The following is a 21,329-nucleotide window of genomic DNA, read 5'->3' as shown; positions in this document are numbered from 1 at the left end:
CCTACTGGGCTCACTCCCACTCCTTGATCTTGCACTCTCCAAACAGTACTGCAATTTAGCTCAACAGAATTTTCCCCTATGCCAGCATCTGCTAGTTGGTGCTGTGGCAAAGCCCAACCAACCCTCACCCATTCTGGCTTATGCATATACCAGTAGGTACAGTCCGCCCAACCTGGCTTGTCCCCCATTCAGCTTACATGTAGGCCAACAGGTATTGTAGCCCTGCCCAATCTGGTCTGTCCCCAGTCCTAGTTCTCATGCCCCCCAGTGGGAATAGTGGCCCAGAAGCGGATCTCCCTGCAGTCCCCCATCCCCCCACGGATTCACCTGGGTCTCACGTGTGCTATGGCCCAGTCTGGCATGACCTGCCTCAGCTCGGCATTTGCCAGTGGATGCTGGAGCCTGGCCTGGACTGGCTTGCTCCCAGTTCCAGCTCATACCGATGGGGACTACAGCCTAGCCAGCCCAGCCAGCCCCCAGTCCTGGCCCTAGTGTGAACTGGCTGCTATTACACACCATTCTGGCTCTTGGATTGCCAGATGGTGATATGAACTGGCCTAGTCTGGCTTGCCCCAGACCTGAGCCAAAGGTAAGCCCATGGGTACCATAACCTGGACTGGGCTGCTCCCTTTCTTGGTTCTTGCACTCATCTGCAGGGACTGTGGTCCCAATAGAGGAATTGCCAAGCTCCTCCATCAGAACCTCTCCCAATACCAGATCTCACACACACTGGTGGGGCCATGGGCTAGCCCTACTTAGTCCACCTCCTGTCCTAGCTGGAACAGTGGCCTTTCCTGACCGGTTCTCATCCATTCTGGTTCTTGTTGTTGGGTGCTACACCCCAGCCAATCTTGGTCCATACTCAGACACAACTCACGCATGGTTCAGCAGGGGCAGAGATCTAGCCTAGCCCATCCTACACCCATCTTGGTCCTCATGAGCTCCAGTGGGTGCTGGAGTCTAGCCCAGTCTTGCACACCCCAGATCCCATCCACATCTGTGCTGAGGGAGACTGCATTCATATCCAGACCAGACCACACCCCCCACTTGCCCCTACTCTCATCAGTGGGACCCACAACCCAGCCAAGGTGTCCCCTTAGCTCTCCAACCAGGCCTGATCCCAGCCACTGATCTCACGCGTACCAGTGGTTGCTCTGACCCAGCTTGACATAGCCCCTCCTCTGTCTTTGCCTTTTCCTTCAGATGCGGCACGCAGCCAACCCCAAGTTCCTACTTTCGCTGACGGGTGTTGCAACCTGGCCCTGCTCAGTCTGCTCTCATCCTTGGCTTATGCAAACCAGTTGGTGTGGCAGCCTAGCCCGGCATGACTTGCACGCCATCATGGTTTCTGCACTTGCTAGTGGGTTATGGTTTGCTTAGCTGAGCCCAGTCCGTCCCCCTCCAAAAACAACTCACACACTTGCTGACAGATGGAATTACCCTGTCCAGCCTGCCCAACACCCAGGCCTGGACCACATGCTCATCAGTGGGAGCTATGACCCACTAGGGGAATTTCCCAGATTCCCCTGTTCGGGCCACTCCCAGACCCAGATCTCACGCATGCCAGTGGGTGCTTAGCCCTTATCCAACATGGCCTGCTGCATCCATCCCAGCCTTTGTATGAGCTGGTGCGGCCTGGCCTGCACCACACCTTGTTTTAGGGTGCTCAGCCTGGACCTGCCCTGCTTGTCCTGCAGCCGCAATACCAGTGAGCACTGGTGAGTTCCACGGTCACAGCTAGCTCAGCCCATCACCATTCTAACTCTCAAGCTAACCAGTGAGACTTGTAGTTCCATAGGGTTGGGCCCACATATCCCCCAGAGAATCCACCCCCAGACCTGATTCTCTTGCATGCTGTTGATGTCATGGTCCAGTCTAATGTGACCCACCCCCTGATCCAATAGTCACTGTCAGGTACTGGGATCCAGCCCTGCCATACAGGCCCCCAGCCATAGCTTGCATGTGTGCTGGTGTGTGGTGGTCAGCCGTGTTCCATGCTAACAAGCCCAATCCAGGACTTCCATGTCGGCTGGTGCATCGCTCTGACCCAAAAATATCTTCAGGTCTCTTCCCTCCAAGTCACCAGGTCTCAGTCCCCTCGCTTCCCTGCTAGTACAGTGGCCCTGTCATTGGGTGTCCCTCAAGATTCATTCTTCACCCACAGATACTGTGGCCTTATCCATGGATGTCCCTAGGCAGTAATTCCACACCCCCAAGACCCCAGAGCTCTCAGCAGGCAGAGCATGGTCACTGTGGACACAGGAGATTCTCGGACCTCACCTAAGACCCTTCCCCTGCCTAGCAGCAGTGGATGGGGAGCTGGGATCCCCAGCAGGAAGCCCGGCCCGGCACAGGTACCTCCAGCCACAGCCACGTGGCTGGGAGACCTGGACACCCGTGGTGCTGCTCAGACTTACCTGGACTCTGCCCTGGCTTCCTGGTTTCTAAAACAAGGACACCCCTGGCCTCCCAGGACTGTGAGGTCATAGAGGAAGTCACCAGTAATGAACTATTTTTTCTATTGCTTTCCTCCACAGCAGGGGGGAAATAGTTGTGATATTAAAAGCACTTTTGGGAACAGGTGGGTTCTTAGAAGTGCCTTGGTTCAACCTGCTCTGGCTTGGATATGACTACGAACCCCTTGTCTGTCTGAGAGGCTGGGTGCAGCCAAGGGAGATGGGGCAGGAAGGCAAGGTGGGCTGGGTTGGAATCCAGGTCTGTGTTTCTGCAGGACTTGCAATCTAAGCATTATGTAAACCTGCCTCGTGTGCTCTAGGCTGCCACTCAGAAGCTGGCTTCAAAGATGCACAGCTGACATTTGCAAGGGCTCAAGCTAAGGACCAAATCTTCCAGAACGGTCAGTCAATTTCCTCGTTCATTTTGAAGTGGGTCCTGGCTTTCTTTTCAAGACATAGATGCCAGCAGGAGGTAGACCAGATGGGGCAGAGCCTCCTCCCAGCACCCACTCTCACTCCTTTGCTCTGGCTGGGGCCAAACTTGGGGAAGGGAAGATCTGAGCTTGCCTCATCTCCAGGGCTCGAAGGGAGCTGTGTTTTCTGCATGCTCAGCCTCCCCAGTACTGCGCATGTCTGTGTGCGCATGGGACACAACCCTGCGACACGGAGACTCCCCCAAGGCTTAGCTCAAGACAGGAAATCTAGCCCGATAGACGTCTGAGCAAACACATCTGCTGATTCTCATAGATTCACAGGAGGCCACGGCTCTGAACTGGATGCTGACAGACCAGGCTAAACATCAAAATGGGATGGAGGGGTCAGAGGGAGCGGTGTGGTGGCTCAACAGCCTAATCTTCCACCTGCAAATGACGGCATATCATAAAGGTACTGGCTCATGTCCCAGTTGCTTCATTTCCTATCCAGCTCCCTGCCTGTGGCCTGGGAAAGCAGTCGAGGTCCTTGGAATCCTGCACCTGTGTGGGACACCCAGAAGAAGCTCCTGGCTCCTGACTTCAGTTCCAGCAGTTGTGGCTACTTGGGGAGTGAACCAGTAGATTGAAGATCTTTCTCTCTCTGTCTTTTCTTCTCTGTAAATCTCCCTTTCAAATGAAAATAAATGAATCTTTAAAAAAAAATAATCAAAACGGGATGAACACACTGGACCTCTCTATCTGCAGGCTGAAGATAAGCTGCTCCCTGACCTCCTCAACGTCAAGACTACTGAATGTCAGTGACAGTCCCCCAGCAGGCCGCTTACCACTGCAGGATCATGAAATCCATCTGCTCTCGCTCTTTTTTAAAGATTTATTTATTTTTATTGCAACATCAGATTTACTGAGAAAAGGAGAGACAGAGAGAAAGATCTTCCATCTGCTGGTTCACTACTCAAACGGCCACAATGGCTGGAGCTGAGCTAATCCGAAGCCAGGAGCCAGGAGCTTCATCCAGTTCTCCCATGTGGCTGCAGGGTCCCAAGGCTTTGGGCCGTCCTCTACTGCTTTCCCAGGCCACAGGCAGGGAGCTGGATGGGAAGCGGGGCCATCTGGATATGAGCCGGTGCCCATATATGATCCCGGCAGATGCAAGGCGAGGACTTTAGTTGCTAGGCTACCGTGCTGGGCCCTGCTGTCACTTTTTAAAGAAAGACAACCCCAGGCAGGAACCCGATGTTGACCAACTGTTACTTTTCTCTTCCTCCTTTTTTCTATCCTCACCTTACAAGGAAAGCCACGTTGAAATGACTAGTCCGGTTTCTGTTTCTGCTTTTTTTCCCCTTAATTCCCTGAACTGTTTAGCCACAAAACCAGTCTCCTAGGCTCAACTCATCGGAACGCTCATTCTATGTTATGGAACAAGATGCTGTCCAGTTTTAGAACCACAAAGAAAGCCAGGCAGGATCTTGAAACTGTTTTTCATTTTGTCCTTCGATGCTTTTTTTGAGAGACGCATTACAAGCAAACGAAACAAAAACAACCAAATTCCCAAACTGTTCACCCCATCTGCATCTATACGAGACAAGGAACCCCTCGGTCCCATTTTCATCCCTGCGAAGGGGGGTGGGGAGGCCCCTTGCACCTGCCAGTCCCCTCTCAGACAGGCGATGGGGGAGCCTGACTCAGAGACCCAAAGCAAGAACAGCGCTTCCTGCTCAGCTCCCTGTGTTTAAAAAGAGAATTCGCTACTTAATGGAAAGGCAGTTATAGAGAAGGAAAGAGAGAGACTTCCAACTGGGTCAGGCCGAAGCCAGGAGCCAGGAGCTTCTTCCAGGTCTCTCATATTGGTGCAGGGGCCCAATTACTTTTCCCAGGTATGTGAGGCAGGGAGCTGGATCAGAAATAAAACAAATGGGCCCAGTGCAGCAGCCTAGTGGCTAAAATCCTTGCCTTGCATTCTCTGAGATCCCATATGGGCGCCACTTCCTATCCCAGCTGTTCCAGTTCCCATCCAGCTCCCTGCTTACGTATGGCCTGGGAAAGCAGTAGAAAACAGCCAGAATCCGTGGAAACCTGCACCCACTTGGAAGACCCAGAAGAAGCTCCTGGCTCCTGGCTTCGGATTAGCTCAGCTCCAGCCATTGTGGCCATCTGAGTAGTGAACCAGTAGACGGAAGATCTTTCTCTCTGTTTCTCCTTCACTCTGTAAATGTGACTTTTTAAGAAAAATGAATAAATCTTTAAAAAAAAAAAGTGGAGCAACTGGCACTGAACCAGCACCACGGGAAGTTTAGCCAGTTCTCCGTTTTATCCTTCACCCTCTCCCATCCCTAAATTGGATCCAGTGATTGCAAGACATTCACCCCCATTCCAGGAGCCTACTGTGGGGAAGACACAGAGTTTTGGGTTTGAATCCTGGACTCTCAGAAGGGGCTGGCGTTGTGTCACAGTGGGCTAAGCTGCATCCTGAGACTCCTACATCCCCTAATCCCACATGCTAGAACCTATTTGAGTCCTGGTTGCCAATGAGCCTGCGAAGTCAACGAAAGATGGCCCAAGTGCTTGGGCTCATGCCACCCATGTGGGGAAACCGAGGCTTCTGGCTTCCACTTGGACCAGGCCTGGCTGTTGCGGCCACTTGCAGAGTGAGCCAGTGGATGGACGCTCTGTCTCTTCCTCATTTCCTGTCACTCTGGCTTTCACGTAAACAAATAAATCTTAACAACAACAACCCTCTTCTCAAGATCTCATCAGGACTACTGATACTGCTCAGGCTCAGAAAATTATGCCCCAGAGGGGTCCCTTGGTGGCACCTTCTGAACTCATGGTGAAGAATCTGCTTGAAAGTGAAGACAGGATCCCGGGGCATGGGGCAGGGGGAGGGGATCCAAAGGAAGTGGGCCAATGACTACACCTGGTAGATTTGGGCTGATATCTGGCCTCTGTCTTCTTGGGGCAGATGAATCAAGCTTTAGGGATCTTGGGGGTGCCTGGCCAGCCACGTCTGTATTCAAGATGACCCTGCCTTCCCAGCTGTGTACCTGCACAGCCTCAGGAGCATCCCCAACAGGTCCAGGAGCACACAGTGCAGGGGCCAGAGCTCACCCTTAGTGCAGTGGGCACAACCGCAACCCTAGCAGTTGCCATCTGATGAGCAGGCCTGGGGATTCTGGGTCACTTGTTGGTAGGGGAGCAGGGGTTCCCAGGGAGAGTTGGTTACTTACTTCCTCTTTTGAGAAGATAGTGAGGCTCAGAGGGTGGGAGAACATGTGCTGCGTCAGCGGCTGGCATGGCGGCACCCTCCTGCTGGCTCAAGCAACTCAGATGGGCCCTGTGCATGGCCGTGCCTGGATGCAGGCACATGCGTCCACCATGTGGCACCAGAGCAAAGAACTGAATGTGTTCTGTGGGCTCCATCTCTTTGCTGCTGAGGCCCAGGAGTTGCTTTCAAAGCACTGGGTTCCTCCTGGCCAGTCTACCCAGTACCATTGAAGGAGCAGGTCCTTGTGGAACTCACTGAGCTGTGGCCTCAGCAATCTATGGCCAAAGTGCGTGCACAGCCACAATGATTTCAGCACAAAACACATTTGCAGCCCTGCCTATTGCCCATTGCCCATTGCCACAAGGCAGCCTTGTGGGATCACCTTTGGGGTGTGTGTATAGGATGGGGGACAATGGTTTCTCACAGTGAGGACACAGGTCCCACTTTCCCATCCCTCCCCCAAGAGACGTACATAACTTTTGACTGACCACGGTGACAAAGGAAGGGTCACCTTCCTTATTTGTAAGGCACACCCCGACCTGAGTGTCCATCCCTGGGAGATTATGTCATAGAGACTGATGTGTCCGTGGCATTGTCCATGACAGCCACAGTGCAGAGATCCCCTGCCATGACCTCTGACTTGCAGCTGCTGCCACGAGGCCCTCACCTCCACTGCGCTGCCAACGTCCTCCTGTAGGATCCCTTCTCTGTCCCGTGACCCTCCTCTGTGGAATATACAGCCTGGCCTTCCTGCATTGATTCAGGGCACTCTCGGAGCTGACAGTGGCGCTGGCCAAGGCAGTCAGGCCTGCACCAAACTCCCATCCCTCTCTCTCTGCCCAGGCCTGCCTCCTGCCCTGGCCATGGGCATCCATCTCGATAAATGGCTCCAGGTTGATCTTCCTGATAGTCTATGTTCCAGCGGATGCAGTCTCCATCACAGAAAGGCCAGTAGGCTCCTGCTGACTGATGGAAGGTGGACATCATCTGGCTTTAGAGGTGGCTGACAAATGATACACACGTTACAATTGCATATGTGGGCCTGGCACAATGGCTCCATTGGCTAGTCTTCCATGTCCAAGCATCAGGATCCCATATGAGCACCCACTCATGTTCTGGCTGCTCAAGTTCCCGCCCAGCTCCCTGCTTGTGGCCTGGGAAAGCAGTAGAAGATGGTCCAAAGCCTTGGGACACTGCACCTGCATGGGTGACCTGGAATAAGCCCCTGGCTCCTGGCTTCAGTTTGGCTCAGCTCCAGCCATTGTGGCAAGTTGGGGAGTGAAGCAGCTGATGAAAGATCTTCCTCTCTGTTTCTCTTTCTCATCGTACATCTATCTTTCCAATAATAATAAATAAAGCTTAAAAAACAAAACACAATTGTGTTTCTGTTATGCAGAAAACAATAGAGATGCAGAGTGGGTGCTTTGTATGGTGGCTAAAATGCCAGGTGAGACACCCATATGCTCTATCAGAGGCTGGGGTTTGAGTCCCAGCACCACTGAACGCGTAACCAGAATGACAGTGGTGTTTGTGCAGGTAACTGAGTCCCTGCCACTCACGGGCAGGTCTGGCCTGAGCTGCTGGCACCTGCAGCTGGCCTGGTCCATGGGCAGGTCTGGCCTGAGCTGCTGGCACCTGCAGCTGGCCTGGTCCATGGGCAGGTCTAGCCTGAGCTGCTGGCACCTGCAGCTGGCCTGGTCCATGGGCAGGTCTATCCTGAGTTGCTGGCTCCTGAAGCTGGCCTGGTCCAATCCTGGCTGTTTTAGACAACTGTGATGTGAACCAGTGGATGAAAGATTTGTCTCTTTTCTTCTATCTTTGCATCTCTCTCTGCCTTTCAGATAAGATAAATACATCAAAATAAAAATTAGAGCACTTCAACAATGGCAGGCAAAAATGGAATTACAAATATGTTGATTTTATGGGCATAAAAACCTTTGAAATTCATGTATTTTTTTTATAACACATATTTTGCTTGATGTTTGGGCGAATGCCTTGTGGGCGTGGATTTTAACATCTATTCACACCAAAGCAAAGTCATCTTTCTCATTCCAATCTCCAAGTGTGAGTCCAAGGTCTTGCAATGTAACAGCTGTTTTCTCCTCAGACAAGGCAGAAGAGTTTGAGCCATTTTAATCCTGTTTAATTCTCCATCCAGGTCTCCCACATGGGTGGCAGGGGTGCAAGTTTATAGATCCTCTTCCGCTGTTTTCCTAGGCACATCAGCAGGGAGCTGGATTGGAAGTAGAGCAGCCAGAGCTCAAACCGGTGCTCATGTGGGGTGCTGCCACAGGTAGCAGCTTAACCCACTGTGCTACAACACTAGCACTCGAGAACATATATTTTATTCACATTATAGTCTATGTCTTAGCGCTCCAGTAAACAGAGTTCAACAATTAGCAAGTAGGAAGATGACAGCCCAGCAGGAAAGGGCTGTGGACAATGGTCAGGTGACAGGGCGATTGATGTCTTCAACTTCACTGAGAGAGCCCTGGTGGTCTGCTCCCGTGTGTGGACCACAAGAAGGCCTCTGTCCCCACAGAGCTGGGGAGCCTCAGCCAGCCTGCAGCGGGGGGCCGGACGGTGCTGCGGTCTGCCCCTTTCACAACCAGTCTCGGGGTGAGGTCACTCGTCCCAGATGCACAGGAAAACGAATCATGGGCGGAAGCTGCTGCTCTCAGGAGGGAAAGCTGTTGACTCAGCCGGTTCTGGCTCTGTGGCCACGGCCTGGCCCGGTCCTAGCAGGCAGGTCTGGCTGAGCGACCGTCCGTCCAGAAGCTTGCCGAAGTGTCTGCACAGCTACTTCTTTGGCACGGACTCTTCAGTTATTTGTAAGGATTCAGGGATTTCTTTGGAAAGCAAAGTGGTAGAAACAGGGAGATCTTCTATCCACTTATTTATTCCCCGCAATGGCCACCACAGCTGGGATGGGGACCAGCTGCGGCCGGGGCTGGGAACTCCATCTGGGCCTCCCATGCTGACGGTAAGTGACCCAAGCACTTAACCTATCACTGCTGCCTCCCAGGTCAAATGAAAAACAAAAAAAGTTTATTTACTTTACTTATTTTAAAGGATATCAACACTTAGAGAGGGAAGAGAGAGAAAGAGAGATCTTATTCCCCAAATGCTCCAACAGGCAGGACTGGCCCAGGCTACATTGAAACTCTACACGGGCACAGGACTCCAAACAACTGGGTCATCTTTTGCTGTTTTCCTGGGCACGTGAGCAGGGAGCTGGATCAGAAGTGGAGCAGCCTGGATTTGAACCTGTACTTTGAAAATGGGATGCTATTGTTGCAGGTGAGGGCTTAACTCCCTTTCTCATGACATATCTGCTCCACGTATAGACTCTCCACTGTCCCTCAGGGCTGGCAGCTCAGAGCCCAGGAAAGCAAGAGTACTGAACTGCATGCCTCCAAACTCGCCCTGCCCAGGCCCTCGGCCCCCGTCGCTCAGAGTGTGGCTGTGCCTGGAGACATAGTCCTTTCATGATGCTTATCCCAGTATCCCAAGTGACCCATGTCCTCCAAGGAGAGCAGGACCTTCCCACCCCCCCCGCCCACTCACAGAGGGACCAACCCCGTGAAGCTACACGGAGAAGGAAGCCAGGGACAGGGGCCTTGGCAGGCCAGTCCCCACCTGACATCCTATCCCCACCAGGAAGCACGAGGAAGCAGAGCTTGGGGCGACAGTGCAGGCTCACTGGGGCCCTGTCCTCCTTCCTCCTCGCTGGATGAGAGCAGCCCTGCAGCCACCGTTAGCCCTCAGCAGGTCTCAGAGCACAGGCTTCTGGGGGAGCCCCATGCAGCCAAGCCCCATGTCTCGTGTCTAGGCCCATCTCTTGTCTGCACTCCACCTCTGCCGTGAGGCCTTTCCTGGGCCCCAGTTCTGCATCCTCTGTGCACTCATTTCTTCTCATGCATGTTCTTCCATCTGCCTTCCCAGACACCGGGCCTTAACTTGCCCCCTTCTGCCTTTACCTGCCACATCTGGCCACCAAACCCTGTGAATTCTACCTTCTTATGTTCAGACCTCCCCGCCACTGTTATGGCCTCGCTTCTACCTGGCCCTCTCCTGGGACTTCCAATGGCCTCCTGCCCTACAGTCTCCCTGCTCTGGCCTCTCCCTGCTCTGCCCATCCACTACTGCTAGGGGCCCGGAACAGCCTCCAACCTTCCACAGGCTTCCAGTAATAGAAGGTGGTTTTGTGATGGGTTTTGTCATGCACCTTGTGTGTTTGTATTAGATTGGCCACAAGGGAATTCTCGGGAGATCTGGCAGGGGAGGGAAGGGCAGTTAAACCAGAATAGAACTGCTGAGATTGAAGAACCCAAGCTTTCACCTTAAGAAGCCAGAAAAACCAGAATCCAAATCTAAAGCCAGCAGAACGGGAAGTGCTTGGAGCCCTGCCACTCATGGGAGATGTAAATGGCTCCTGTCACTGGCTTGGCCCAGTCCTGGCTGTTGCAGCTTGTTGGGGAGTGAACCAGTGGATGGAAGATCTTTCTCACTCTCTTCTCTCTCTCTCTCTCTCTCTCTCTCTCTCTCTCTCCCCTCTCTAAATTGCCTTTCAAATAAAATACCAACAAATCTTTTAAAAATTACAATGGTAAGTCTATTGAACATCAACGAATCATGTACTGAGAAAGGGTAAATTGTATCCAATGTGACTTAAACATCAATATGATAATGACTAGTGCTATGAAGAAAAATAGGAGGCATTTAGCCTCATGGATAGGATGGCCACAGCCCATACCAACTGCAGCTCCTGGCTCCTGCTGCCTTGCCCATGCAGACCCCAGGAGGGGACAGTGATGCTGCCAGGAACGGGGCTCCCTGCCATCCTCACGGGAGACCACGACTGCATTCTCTGGCTGTTGTGGCCGTCTGAGGAATGAACCAGTGGATGGAAGGTCTCTTGCTCGCTGTAATTCTTTCAAAGAAGCTGCAGGCATGTGGTAGTGCAGTTCCCTGATGCTGGTGAGTGGCTGAGCCAGTGACAGGTGTGAGCGGAGTGTGATACGCACTGCTTCCAGGCTTTCGGGAGACCCTGAATTGCTGAATTTAGGGCTCTCTCATCTGCTGGTTGTTGAGTCACACCCATTGCAGGCTCCTTCCCCTGACCTATCTCCTAGGTGCCCTCCCCAGGGACTACCTGTCCCACAGCCACCCAGCATTGGTGGCACTCCACCCTTTCTCTGATGCCACCAGATGGTGCGGGGACACATGGGGAGGTGAGGGTTGGATTAGAAGTCAGAAACGGGGAGTTCATGAACCAGGTGGCTGTGTGTGGGGAGATGGGGCAAAGGCTTGGCGGGGAGGCTGCCCAGAGCTGAGTGGCACTGGGACCCAGTGAGGGGAGGTCACAGCCGGAGATGATGGGCTGGGCTGGGGCGGCAGTAGGGAGAGACATGGGACTCCACAGGACACCTCCAGCAAGTGACAGATGTTACTGAGAAGAGACAGCAGGGCCAAGGGCAGACAGTGAAACCTACAGGCAAGAGCTGAGCTCACACCCCACTGCAGAGACACAGCCCAACTTTTTCAATGTGACATCCACCTGCCTTTCCTCTCTTTCTACCTCTTCCCTCCTAACAGTTCTGTCCAAGAGTCACTATGTCTTACTTCCCTGCTCAGGTTCCCCCAAGGTCCCCTGGCCTCCTGACATCAGGGAGCATTCCCTGGAGGGAGACCAGGGTGAACCAACTCGCAGAGGTGCTGAGGCAAGAGGTGGGGCATGCTGGAGGGATGCTCCTTGCACACCGGCCCCTGGCCTTGGTCCTGACCTTGGCTGTGGCCAGGGAGCTGGGGCCTGGTAGGCATTGTGGGACTCATTCCCTTCGTTTTGGATCCACAGGCTGGGTAGGGCAGGGGGTCTCTGATCTTTGTCACCATCACGATTCAGACATGCAATGGTTCCTGCTGCTGGGGGAGCACTCAGGATGGGGAGAAGCCACCAGTGCAGGTGGCAGGGAGTGGTGGTGGGCGGGGGAGGAAAACCAGGCAGACGAGCAAGCAGAACATTGGGAAGCTGGGGAGAAAAGGGGTCTCGGTTGCTCTGAACTTACAGGACAGTCTCATCTATGAGTGTTGGAGCCATGGCTGGTGACCCTTGCTCGGTACGGATTCTAGCACCAGGCCCAGCACATGAGACTGCACTGAGTGGCCTGTGGCATCCTACAGAAAGGAACGCTCTAGCAGGTTCTTAACATGGGAAAGTTCTGAGCCAAAAGGGAGGGCAACAGCGCCATCTGATCCCCAAGAGCCTTCCCTCTGCGCCAGATTCCCAAAAAGTTCAGCTAAGAGCAGACTCGAGGCGTGGGCATTCCTCGACGACCTGTGTTTGGACACTTGCTCCCTGCCCCCAAAGTCTTGGTGAATGGATTAGAGGTGGCGTCTGAAGGAGACGCTTTGGGAAGTGACCGGATCACATCGCGCAGTCAGGGTGGCGCTCTCAGGACCAGCCCACAGGTGGCTGGATAGGGAGACCACAGTCACGGAGGAGCAGCTCAGGCCAGCTCTCCGCTTCATGGCTCCCAGTGAGTGCCTTGCTCTCTTCACTTCTGGCTGCTGCCATCTTCCTGCTTCACCAGATGCATGCCTACATCTGAGGCCCACTAGACTGTGAACCTCCAAAACCATGGGCTCCAACACACCGCCCTCCTTCGCAGGCAGCAGCAGCAGAAGGATGACTGGTCCACCCAATAGCCTCAGGCAGAAGCGGGCTTATGCAACCTGAGACCAGTGATGGGGAAGGGAAGCCTGAAGGCCTCACCCCTGGACAGGCCAACTCCTCCATTTTCTGAGATGTTCTGGGCATTGCTAGTCCATTCTTATCATGGTGTCAAAAGGTAGACAGACATGGTGGAGTGGGTTAAGCTGCTGCTTGAAAGACCAGCGTCTTATGCAAGTACAAGCGTTAGTCCCGGCCGCTTCATTTCCCATCCAACTCCCTGCTAAGGCTCTTGGAAAAGCAGGGGAGGATGGCCCAAGTGCTTGGACCCCTGCACTTATGTGGGAGACCTGGATGGAATTCCAGGCTGCTGGGTTAGGCCTGGCTGAATCCTAGATGTTGAGATCATTTGGGGAGTGAACCAGTGGATGAAAGATGTCTTCGTCTAACTTTGTCTTTCAAATAAATAAAACACATTTTAAAAAGCAGTCAACAAGTTTGAGATTAGCTCATCATGTACAACTTAACGGAATTGACCAAGCATTCTGGAGTGTGTGACATCACAGATGAACCTTGCCAAAAACATCCCATTTGCATGATGCCCCGATTAGGACAGAGACAGAGCACAGATGGGTGGAGACATGGGTATGGGTGAGGAAAGTACTTCGTGAGCTGACAGATGTGGTTGCACATCCCTGTGAACGTACGAATTCCCTGTGCCTCTTTCACTTCAACATGGTCCTTTTATGTCACCCGCATCACACCTTCATCCAAACACCGATTCAATCTAGTTCTTAGAATTCAGCCATCTGGTGCCAGACTTCCTTGGTCCTTGCCTGCAAAGAGTTGTGCCTTCCACCTCTTCAGTTGTTTCACGGCAGCTGGAACCTTCCACAAAAGCAAGGACGCTGCCTTTCTCATTGGCTGCTGCTGCATCCCAGCTCAGAGAAAATACCCGTGATTTTAAACCCCAAAACAGAGCCTACTCAGCCAGCACCTGCACAGCTAGCCCAGACAACTCACATCTGCAACGCTAATCCAGCCATCAGCACCTGCACAGCCCCATCCAGCTGACATCTGGACAGCTAGCCCAATGAGCCAGCACCTGCACAACTGACCCAGACAGCTGACACCTGCACAGCTGGCCCAGCCATCAGCACCTGCACAGCCAGCTGATCCAGCTGACATCTGGACAGCCAGCCCAGTGAGCCGGCACCTGCACAACTGACCCAGGCAACTCACACCTGCATACCTGCATAACTAGCCCAGCCAACGGACACCTGCACAGCTGGCCCAGCCAGCCTCACCTGCCTGTGGCCCACACAGATAGCCATTGCCCTTTATCCAAGTTTCATCCCAGGCCCTTTTCCTTGCAGCTGCTGACATCCAGAGCTACCCCAGGCTGTAGAGCTGCTCCCGAGGAGACTGGTCCAACTTCCCCTGTGGTCTGTGGGAGACAGGATATCCTCCCAAACTCCCCAGTCCGCTCAGAGGTGCCCACCATGCCTCCCAGTCCCCTCAGAGAAGCCCCCTGGCTCTCAACCATCATGCTGTGCTGAAAAAGCACTGTGAGCAAGCAGCCCGCCATGGGGGCTGCTGGCCCACTGCAAAGGTCAGTAGCCCATGAGCTGAGAGAGCAGGACTGAGACCCCAGACACCACAAAGGGCTCTCAGCCCACACAACGCCAAGTGGCTTCTCTGGTGGCCTTGGGTGAGCCCCTCCTCCCATCGCTAGCCCTGAAGTGAGGAGTCAGGAGCAGAGGTGAGCCCTCCCCCACACCGAGCAGGACGCAATTCTTACTGAAGTATCTGGCTGCAAAGGTCCTCCTGCGGCTGGCAGCGGTGGGCAGCATCCTGGAGCAGGCGGCAGGCGGCACGGATCACTTCCGCAGCCTTTACGTACAGAGCCGGCCTCAGCCTCAGCTCACGCACCTGCTCCTGTTTTCCAGTCCTGGGCGATCCGCATCTACAGAAAAGAAGCAGCATTCGCAGGTGCTTCATTTGACACTCGTTGGGACTGCAAACTGGAGGACGCAGCGGTTCCTGTGAGGCAATGGACCCAGCCACCCCTGAACGGCCTGGCCCAGAGGAGGAGGAGCGAGGTCCCAGGCCCCTGGGTTTCAGTTCCTCAAATCTGTGAAATGGGAACAATCACGCCGTCTCTCAGAGCTGGCAGAGGACTGGGGAGGCAGTGCAGAAGTAGAAGCTTCAGAAATAACCCCTTCCTCACCCGCCCCCACTACCTGTCATGGCAGACTGCATTTCTTCAGTTCAGCTGGGAGCCTGGAACAGGCATGCAAACATGGCAGAGACTGCAAAAGTGCATGGCACTCCTGCTATTGGGGGCGGAGGATGTGGGCTCCACCCTCAGACCAGAAAGCGTGGCTTCCTCATCTCAGCTCCGGCGACTGGCTGAGGGGAACTCAGCTCCAACTTGGCGCCATTCCCATCCACAGCCATCGACCAGGACACTGGGTCCTGAGTCAGCCCAGGCTGCTGGGGCATCCCTGGGGAGGGCTCACACACATCCTCCGAAGGCAGAGGAGCAGCCCCAGGGAGGGTGCGCTCCAGAACATTCTTCCTGGCTCCCTGCTGGTCTCTTGGCTCTGTTGCCCTGAGCTAGTACAGAGTTTGTGAGACAGGCACAGCCAGCACTCTTCCTAACCCTGGGCTCTGGGGATGGCTAGGGCTGTCCCTGCACGGAGTAAGGGGTAGGGGGTGCGAGGGGAGGACCTGGGGCTGCATCAGCTCATGCCTTGGGGGAGCTCCTGGACAGCACACAGGAGGCAAGGCCGGGCTTCTGGGGGTGGGGAATGGTCCAGGACAGCTGCATGTGAGGTCCCTGGGCAAGGGCTGGAGGGAAGACGGCTCAGGAACAAGGGACAGCCGCGAGCCAGACAAGCAGCAGCCATCTGTGGAGTGGACCAGGGTGGAGGATCTGGCTCTGATTCTGCTATCTGTAACTGCCTTTCTAATAAAAATAGACACATCTCTAAAAATAAAATAAAATAAAATAAGAAAAAGGATATGGGGCCCAGCGCAGTAGTCTAGTGGCTAAAGTCCTCGCCTTGCATATGCTGGGATCCCATATGGGTGCTGGTTCATGTCCTGACATGGCAGCCCCACTTCCCATCCAGCTTGTGGCCTGGGAAAGCAGTGGAGGATGGCCCAATGCCTTGGGACCCTGCACCTGCGTGGGAGAAGCTCCTGGCTCCTGGACCAGAAGAAGCTCCTGGCTCCTGGCTTCAGATCGGCTCAGCTCCAGCCATTGTAGTCATATTGGGGAGTGAACCAGAGGATGGAAAATCTTCCTCTCTGTCTCTCCTTCTCTCTGTAAATCTGCCTTTCCAATAAAACCAAGTAAATCTTAAAAAAAAAAAAAAAAAAGAATAAAGGGATTTACTGGCTCCTTAAGGAAAACAAAGCCCCCTTTTATATGAGAAATAGAGAGAGAGAGATCTTCCATCTGCTCGTTCACTCCCTAGATGCCGCCAGGAGCCAGGACTGGGCCCAAGAGCGACTGCAAATTCTATCTGGGTCTTCCTTCAGGGTGGCAGGAACCCAAACCCAAATGCTGAAGCCACCACAAACGTGTCGCCATGGCACCTCAGCACAGGAAGCTGGAATTGGGAGGGGTCACCCTGATTTGGGGTGCAGGTGTGCCAACTGACGGCTGGCCCTCCAGGATGTCCTGGGGTGGGCTTCAGGCATGGCTGGATGCAGCAGCTTGATCCTATGGGCTTCTTCTCTGAGTCTCCAGGTCTGTTTCTGGGGCGTCCACTTCAGATCCAATCAAATGCCCTTCTCCAAAATGCCGACAGGGGCTTCAGGAGCCGATAGGTCTCTCTTCCTGCTGCCCTGCCCTAGCCTCAGGGCCACCTACCCAATCCCAAGCTATGAGGTGCTCTGGTTGGCCACAGCCGCTGGCTGTCATCCCATGGGGGCTGGGAACGGGCGGATGGAGGGGGCTGCATGGGATGGCATAAGAGAGCGCCAGGGAACACACCGTCCAGGGTGAGAGGCCTTGGGCTCAAGAAGAAGGGTCCTTTTGGGTTGGGAGCACGGGGAGCCTGCTCTCCAGGGGTGGCCCGGCTGCTGAGACGCCAGGAGGACCGCAGCGCTCCTCAGCCAGTCAGCAAACCAGCCAGCACACGAATGGGGGGGACCCTCAGGGCCACCGTGAGTGAGGGGGCCTGGGCCGGCCATGGGTGCGCCCAGGGGCTCCCCCTCGGCCGCCCGTGCGGAGGGCAGGGTCGCGGGGAGCGGCCTGTGCGTGCTCACCGGCCTGGGGCGCCTTCCTCCGCGCCTTCCTCGACCTCCTGTCCTGTCCTCGCCCGCCATGCCACAGGGGGACTGGGCCCAGGGGGACTGGGCCGGCCATGGGTGCGCCCCCTCGGCCGCCCGCGCGGAGGGCAGGGTCGCGGGGAGCGGCCTGTGCGTGCTCACCGGCCTGGGGCGCCTTCCTCCGCGCCTTCCTCGGCCTCCCGGCCTCCTGTCCTGTCCCTGCCCACCATGCCACAGGCGCGGGGGCTGAGCATCGTCGGGGCCTCCGGGCGGCGGCTCCTCAGGCGCTCCGGGCCGGGCGGCCTGTTCCGGGAAGGGCCGGGCGGGACGCTGCCGGCGTTGGCGCGGGCGCAGTGCGTCCCCTGCCGGGCATCCGCGACGCTCCCGCAGCTGCACCTGCCGCCTCCCTCCCTCCCGCGCAGCCTCGGGGTGCCCAAGCCTGGGCGCGCCCCACCCTCCCCTGGGCCACGTGCTGTGGAGCTCCCGGGGGGGGGGGCTTTCTGGCCCGTCTCTTTTGTGTCTTTTTGGGGTGCCCAGGAAGCCCGAGCCTCGGAAGCAGCCCTCGAGGTTAGGAGGGTTCTGAACCACTTCCCAAGTCTCCTCCTCTGCCACCCCACCCCAGGTCTCCCCACTTCACAGATGTGGCAAACTGAGGCCAGAAAGCTTCAGGGGTTTTTTTCCCCCCATGGCTTCGGGGTGGCAGCACTGCCATTGGATAAGCAGGACACAGGAAGGAAGCAGAGGGCAGCCCTCGCTAACCTGGCCTCCCCGTGGGGCCTAGCTGAGGGAGACAGCCCCCTTCTCTCTGCCTAGACCCTCCTCGCACTCACCTGAGCTCGGCACGGCCACTGCACTCTGCTTGCTGCTGAGCGAGGGAGCCGTAGTTGCCCCAGGACTGGCAGGCAGCCTGGGAGAGCATGACTGGGCATCTGGGCAGTGATGTCACGGGCCCTGATCACTGGGGTGACCTGCTGCCTGCCTGCCACCCCTTACAGGCCCCCAGGAGTAGGGCAGGTGGTGATGGAGAGTGAAGCTGTTGGGGGGGGGTTGGGAGGAGAAGGTGGCACACGGTCCACTCCTGGGGGTGGTGTTGGGACAGGGCTCAGGAGACCCAGGAGGAGAGGTGGGGGTGGGTGGGGCTGCCCTTGGTCCCCACTGTCCCACCGCCACTGGGACTGTGCTGGAAACTGAGTTCCAGGCCTCCAGGAGGGGTCACTGGCCAGAAATGAGCCTTATCCATATGCTCAGGCCACCCCAGGGGTTCACAGAGCCATCTGGACGTGGGGAGGTAGGCATGCAGGGAGCTATCCCGTCTCAGCCCCAGACCTTCTTCCATCACCGGCAGCGTTAGGTGAGCATCAGGCCTCAGACCCAGCTCCCAGCACCTTGGGGAGGGGGGGAGGGATAAGCATGCATTATTATCCACTCACATGACGGGTGCCGGCCCCCAGTTGTGCCTGCCATGCTTAGTGAATGTGGGGCAGCAGCCAGATGGTAGCCAAGCCCTGCATGCCTCCTGGGGGGCCTCCCAGGTGTCTAGGTAAGGAACCCACAACCCTGTCCAGGACCTGGAAACTGGCCCCCAGCTGTTTGCATGAAATAAGCAGCCCAAGTTGGAGCTGGGGAAGGGGGGAAGCCAAGATGGCCACCAGGGTTCCTGGGCTGGATCTGGCCAGCAAGTCGTTGAGCCTCAGCAGCCACACTGATTTAGAGGGAGGGTGTTTTTTTATTTAGTGCATAGCAAAGTCCTTTTGTTTTCGTAGTGATTACAAGCATGGGCAAGGTAGAAACTGTTTTACATGTCAATTCTTGGATGCACGGGTTGTTTCCATGTTCTTTTTTTGAGAAATACTTCTTACTACAGGGAGTAGAATATTTGAATGAATCCCTGTGGGGATGAACAATCCCGGCTGTAGTTGGCAGTCGTAGCCACTAGATGGCGCGCCGAGCACACGGCTGCGGGGTTGGGTTCTGGCTTGGGGTCCCAGCAGGCCCTGGCTGGGGAGCGGCATGGGGTCGCGCGGGCGCGTGCAGAGGGGTTCTGTTCGCTTCACAAGACGTAGGGAGGTTGCCTGGGTTAGCATCTACTTCTCTGCGGTTCAGGGCTGGGCCCGAGGGGAGGCCTGCAGATGCACCTTTGAAGCTGACCTCGCAGCCTGCTAGGATTGGCTGAGCCAGGACCCAGCGCCCACCTGCATGCTGACTTGTCTGACAGGAGCCCCTCAGGACCTCAGTGGTCAGGGCAGGTCCAGTGTCACAGGCACATGCTGGGGGCAGGGAATGGCGGACAGTCCAGGCTCTGCTCCACTCCCAAACCCGTGTGTGCCAGGTGGATCTGGGTAGAGAGAGGGCATGCAGGAACCACACGCAGAGGAGGAGGGAGACGCGGGAAAGCGTCCTATAGACACAAGATTCTAGCAGCAGCCGCATTTGCTAAGACGAAGGAAAAAGAAAAAGCAGGTGGCATTAGCTAATTGCACATTTTAGTTAACAATATATGCGAAGTGCTACTATTTCAACGTGTAATCAGCATGATCATTTACTGTAACATTGTGACTTTAGGCCAGCTGCTCTTTGAAAGCTGGAGTGTGCTTGCAGCTGAGGCACATGGCTGTTCAGATGGGGGTTCGGGAGGACCCTGTGTCTGGGTGAACCCAAACTGAAGCATCAAGGGAGGAAATCCCCAGATCCCACATGTGAGCAGATCAGGCTGTGCGTCAAGTTTGCAATTCTCTTGATAGTAATTAAATGGAATTAAACATTTCCTGGCTGTCTTGATCCTATTTTTACTCAAGGAGCAGAGGGACAGAGCGAGGTCTGTAACCAGTTTATTCCCCCAAACACCTGCAGGGGTCAGCACTGGGCTGAGGCTGAAGCTGGGAGCCAGGAACTCCAGCCGGGTCTCCGTGTAGTTGACCTGACCCCAACCCTTGGAGTGGTTCCCTGCTATTCTCCCCCTGTTCCACCTTGCCAGGCCAGGGTTTGCATAAGCAGGAAGCAAGAGCTGGGAGGTGAAGAAGGCAGCCCTGTGGGTCCAAAGTGGGTCATGAGCAGCTTAACCACGGAATGCAAGCCCTGCCTTACTTGATCCAATTTAAATATTCAACAGCCACATGTTGCCGGTGACCCCATTTCACCAGACAAGCAGCGGCAAACGGTCCAAAGTTGAATATTCCCACGAAGATTTTTAAGAATAACAAGGAAAAGTGTAGAGGCAGAATGTGCAACATTCAAACCAGTAGTCAAGAATAAAAGACAAAAAAAAAAAAAAAGAGAGAGAGAGAGAAATCAATCCTCTACAAGAGAGGAAAATGCATAAAAGAAAAAACCATGGTGAGTACACAAAAGAAGGTAAGATAAATATAGTAGCCATTGTAAGTGAACAGGTGTAGATTTCTCTTTTAAAAATGCGATGACAGGGCCCGGCGCGGTGGCGCAGTGGTTAAGGTCCTCACCTTGCATGCCCAGGATCCCATATGGGTGCCGGTTCTATCCCAGCAGCCCCGCTTCCCATCCAGCTCCCTGCCTGTGGCCCAGGAAAGCAGTCGAGGACGGCCCAAGGCTTTGGGACCCTGCACCCACGTGGGAGACCCGGAAGAGGCTCCTGGCTTCAGATCAGCATAGCATCGGCCGTTGCGCTCACTTGGGGAGTGAATCATCGGATGGAAGATCTTCCTCTCTGTCTCTCCTCTCTGTATATCCGCCTTTCCAATAAACAAAATAATAAAAAATAAATCTTTAAAAAAATGCGATGACAGATGTTTCCAGAAACACAGCAAAAACAAGAACATGGAAAGAAAACAAAAATATGGAAAACGAGCAGAGAAAGGGATCGTTAAGCAACCAGTAAAAGGGCAGCAGCATTGGCGTGAGACCAGTTAGACTAAGGAAAAAGACTTGACTGGGGTTTGTGGTTTGTCCTTACACAATGATAAGCCATTCACAGAGATGTAAAAGTCTTTTTTTTTTTTTTTAAAGATTTATTGTTTATTTGAAAGACAGAGTTACAGAAGGAGAAAAAGAGAGACACATACACAGAGAGAAAGAAAGAACTTCTATCCTTTGGCCACTTCCAAAATGACAGCAACGGCCAGCGCTGGGTCAGGCTGGAATCAGGTGCAGGAACTTGCTCCAGGTCTCCCATGTGGGTGCAGAAGCCCACACACTCCGACCATCTTCCACTGCTTCCCCGGGTGTATTTGCAGAGAGCTGGATCAAAA

At 54.7% G+C, this 21,329-nt stretch overlaps 1 protein-coding gene across 5 annotated transcripts in view; it reads right to left on the bottom strand.

Moving 5' to 3' along the window:
- The window catches only part of ARHGAP22 (Rho GTPase activating protein 22), a 169,021-nt gene extending 151,681 nt beyond the window's left edge, over positions 1-17,340 (bottom strand). Inside the window, exons 1-2 of one of the 5 annotated variants that reach the window (XM_040970519.1) lie at positions 17,272-17,340; positions 14,627-14,791 (exon numbers count right to left, since the gene is read on the bottom strand). In XM_040970519.1, the coding sequence (XP_040826453.1) occupies positions 14,627-14,678 (52 nt within the window). In that variant the 5' untranslated portion in view covers positions 14,679-14,791; positions 17,272-17,340. Of the gene's footprint in view, positions 1-14,626; positions 15,033-15,068; positions 15,140-17,106; positions 17,144-17,271 lie in introns of those variants that run through there. The other 4 variants (XM_040970520.1, XM_040970521.1, XM_040970523.1 and 1 more) reach the window with 4 other exon arrangements.
- Between the last annotated feature and the right edge of the window lie 3,989 nt (positions 17,341-21,329).

This window comes from Ochotona curzoniae, unplaced genomic scaffold (assembly GCF_017591425.1).
Source record: "Ochotona curzoniae isolate NIBS_2020 unplaced genomic scaffold, NIBS_Ocur_1.0 scaffold_4763, whole genome shotgun sequence".
Lineage (NCBI taxonomy): Eukaryota > Metazoa > Chordata > Mammalia > Lagomorpha > Ochotonidae > Ochotona > Ochotona curzoniae.
The sequence above is the reverse complement of the archived record's forward strand: the minus strand, read 5'-3'. Positions and strand labels throughout refer to the sequence as shown.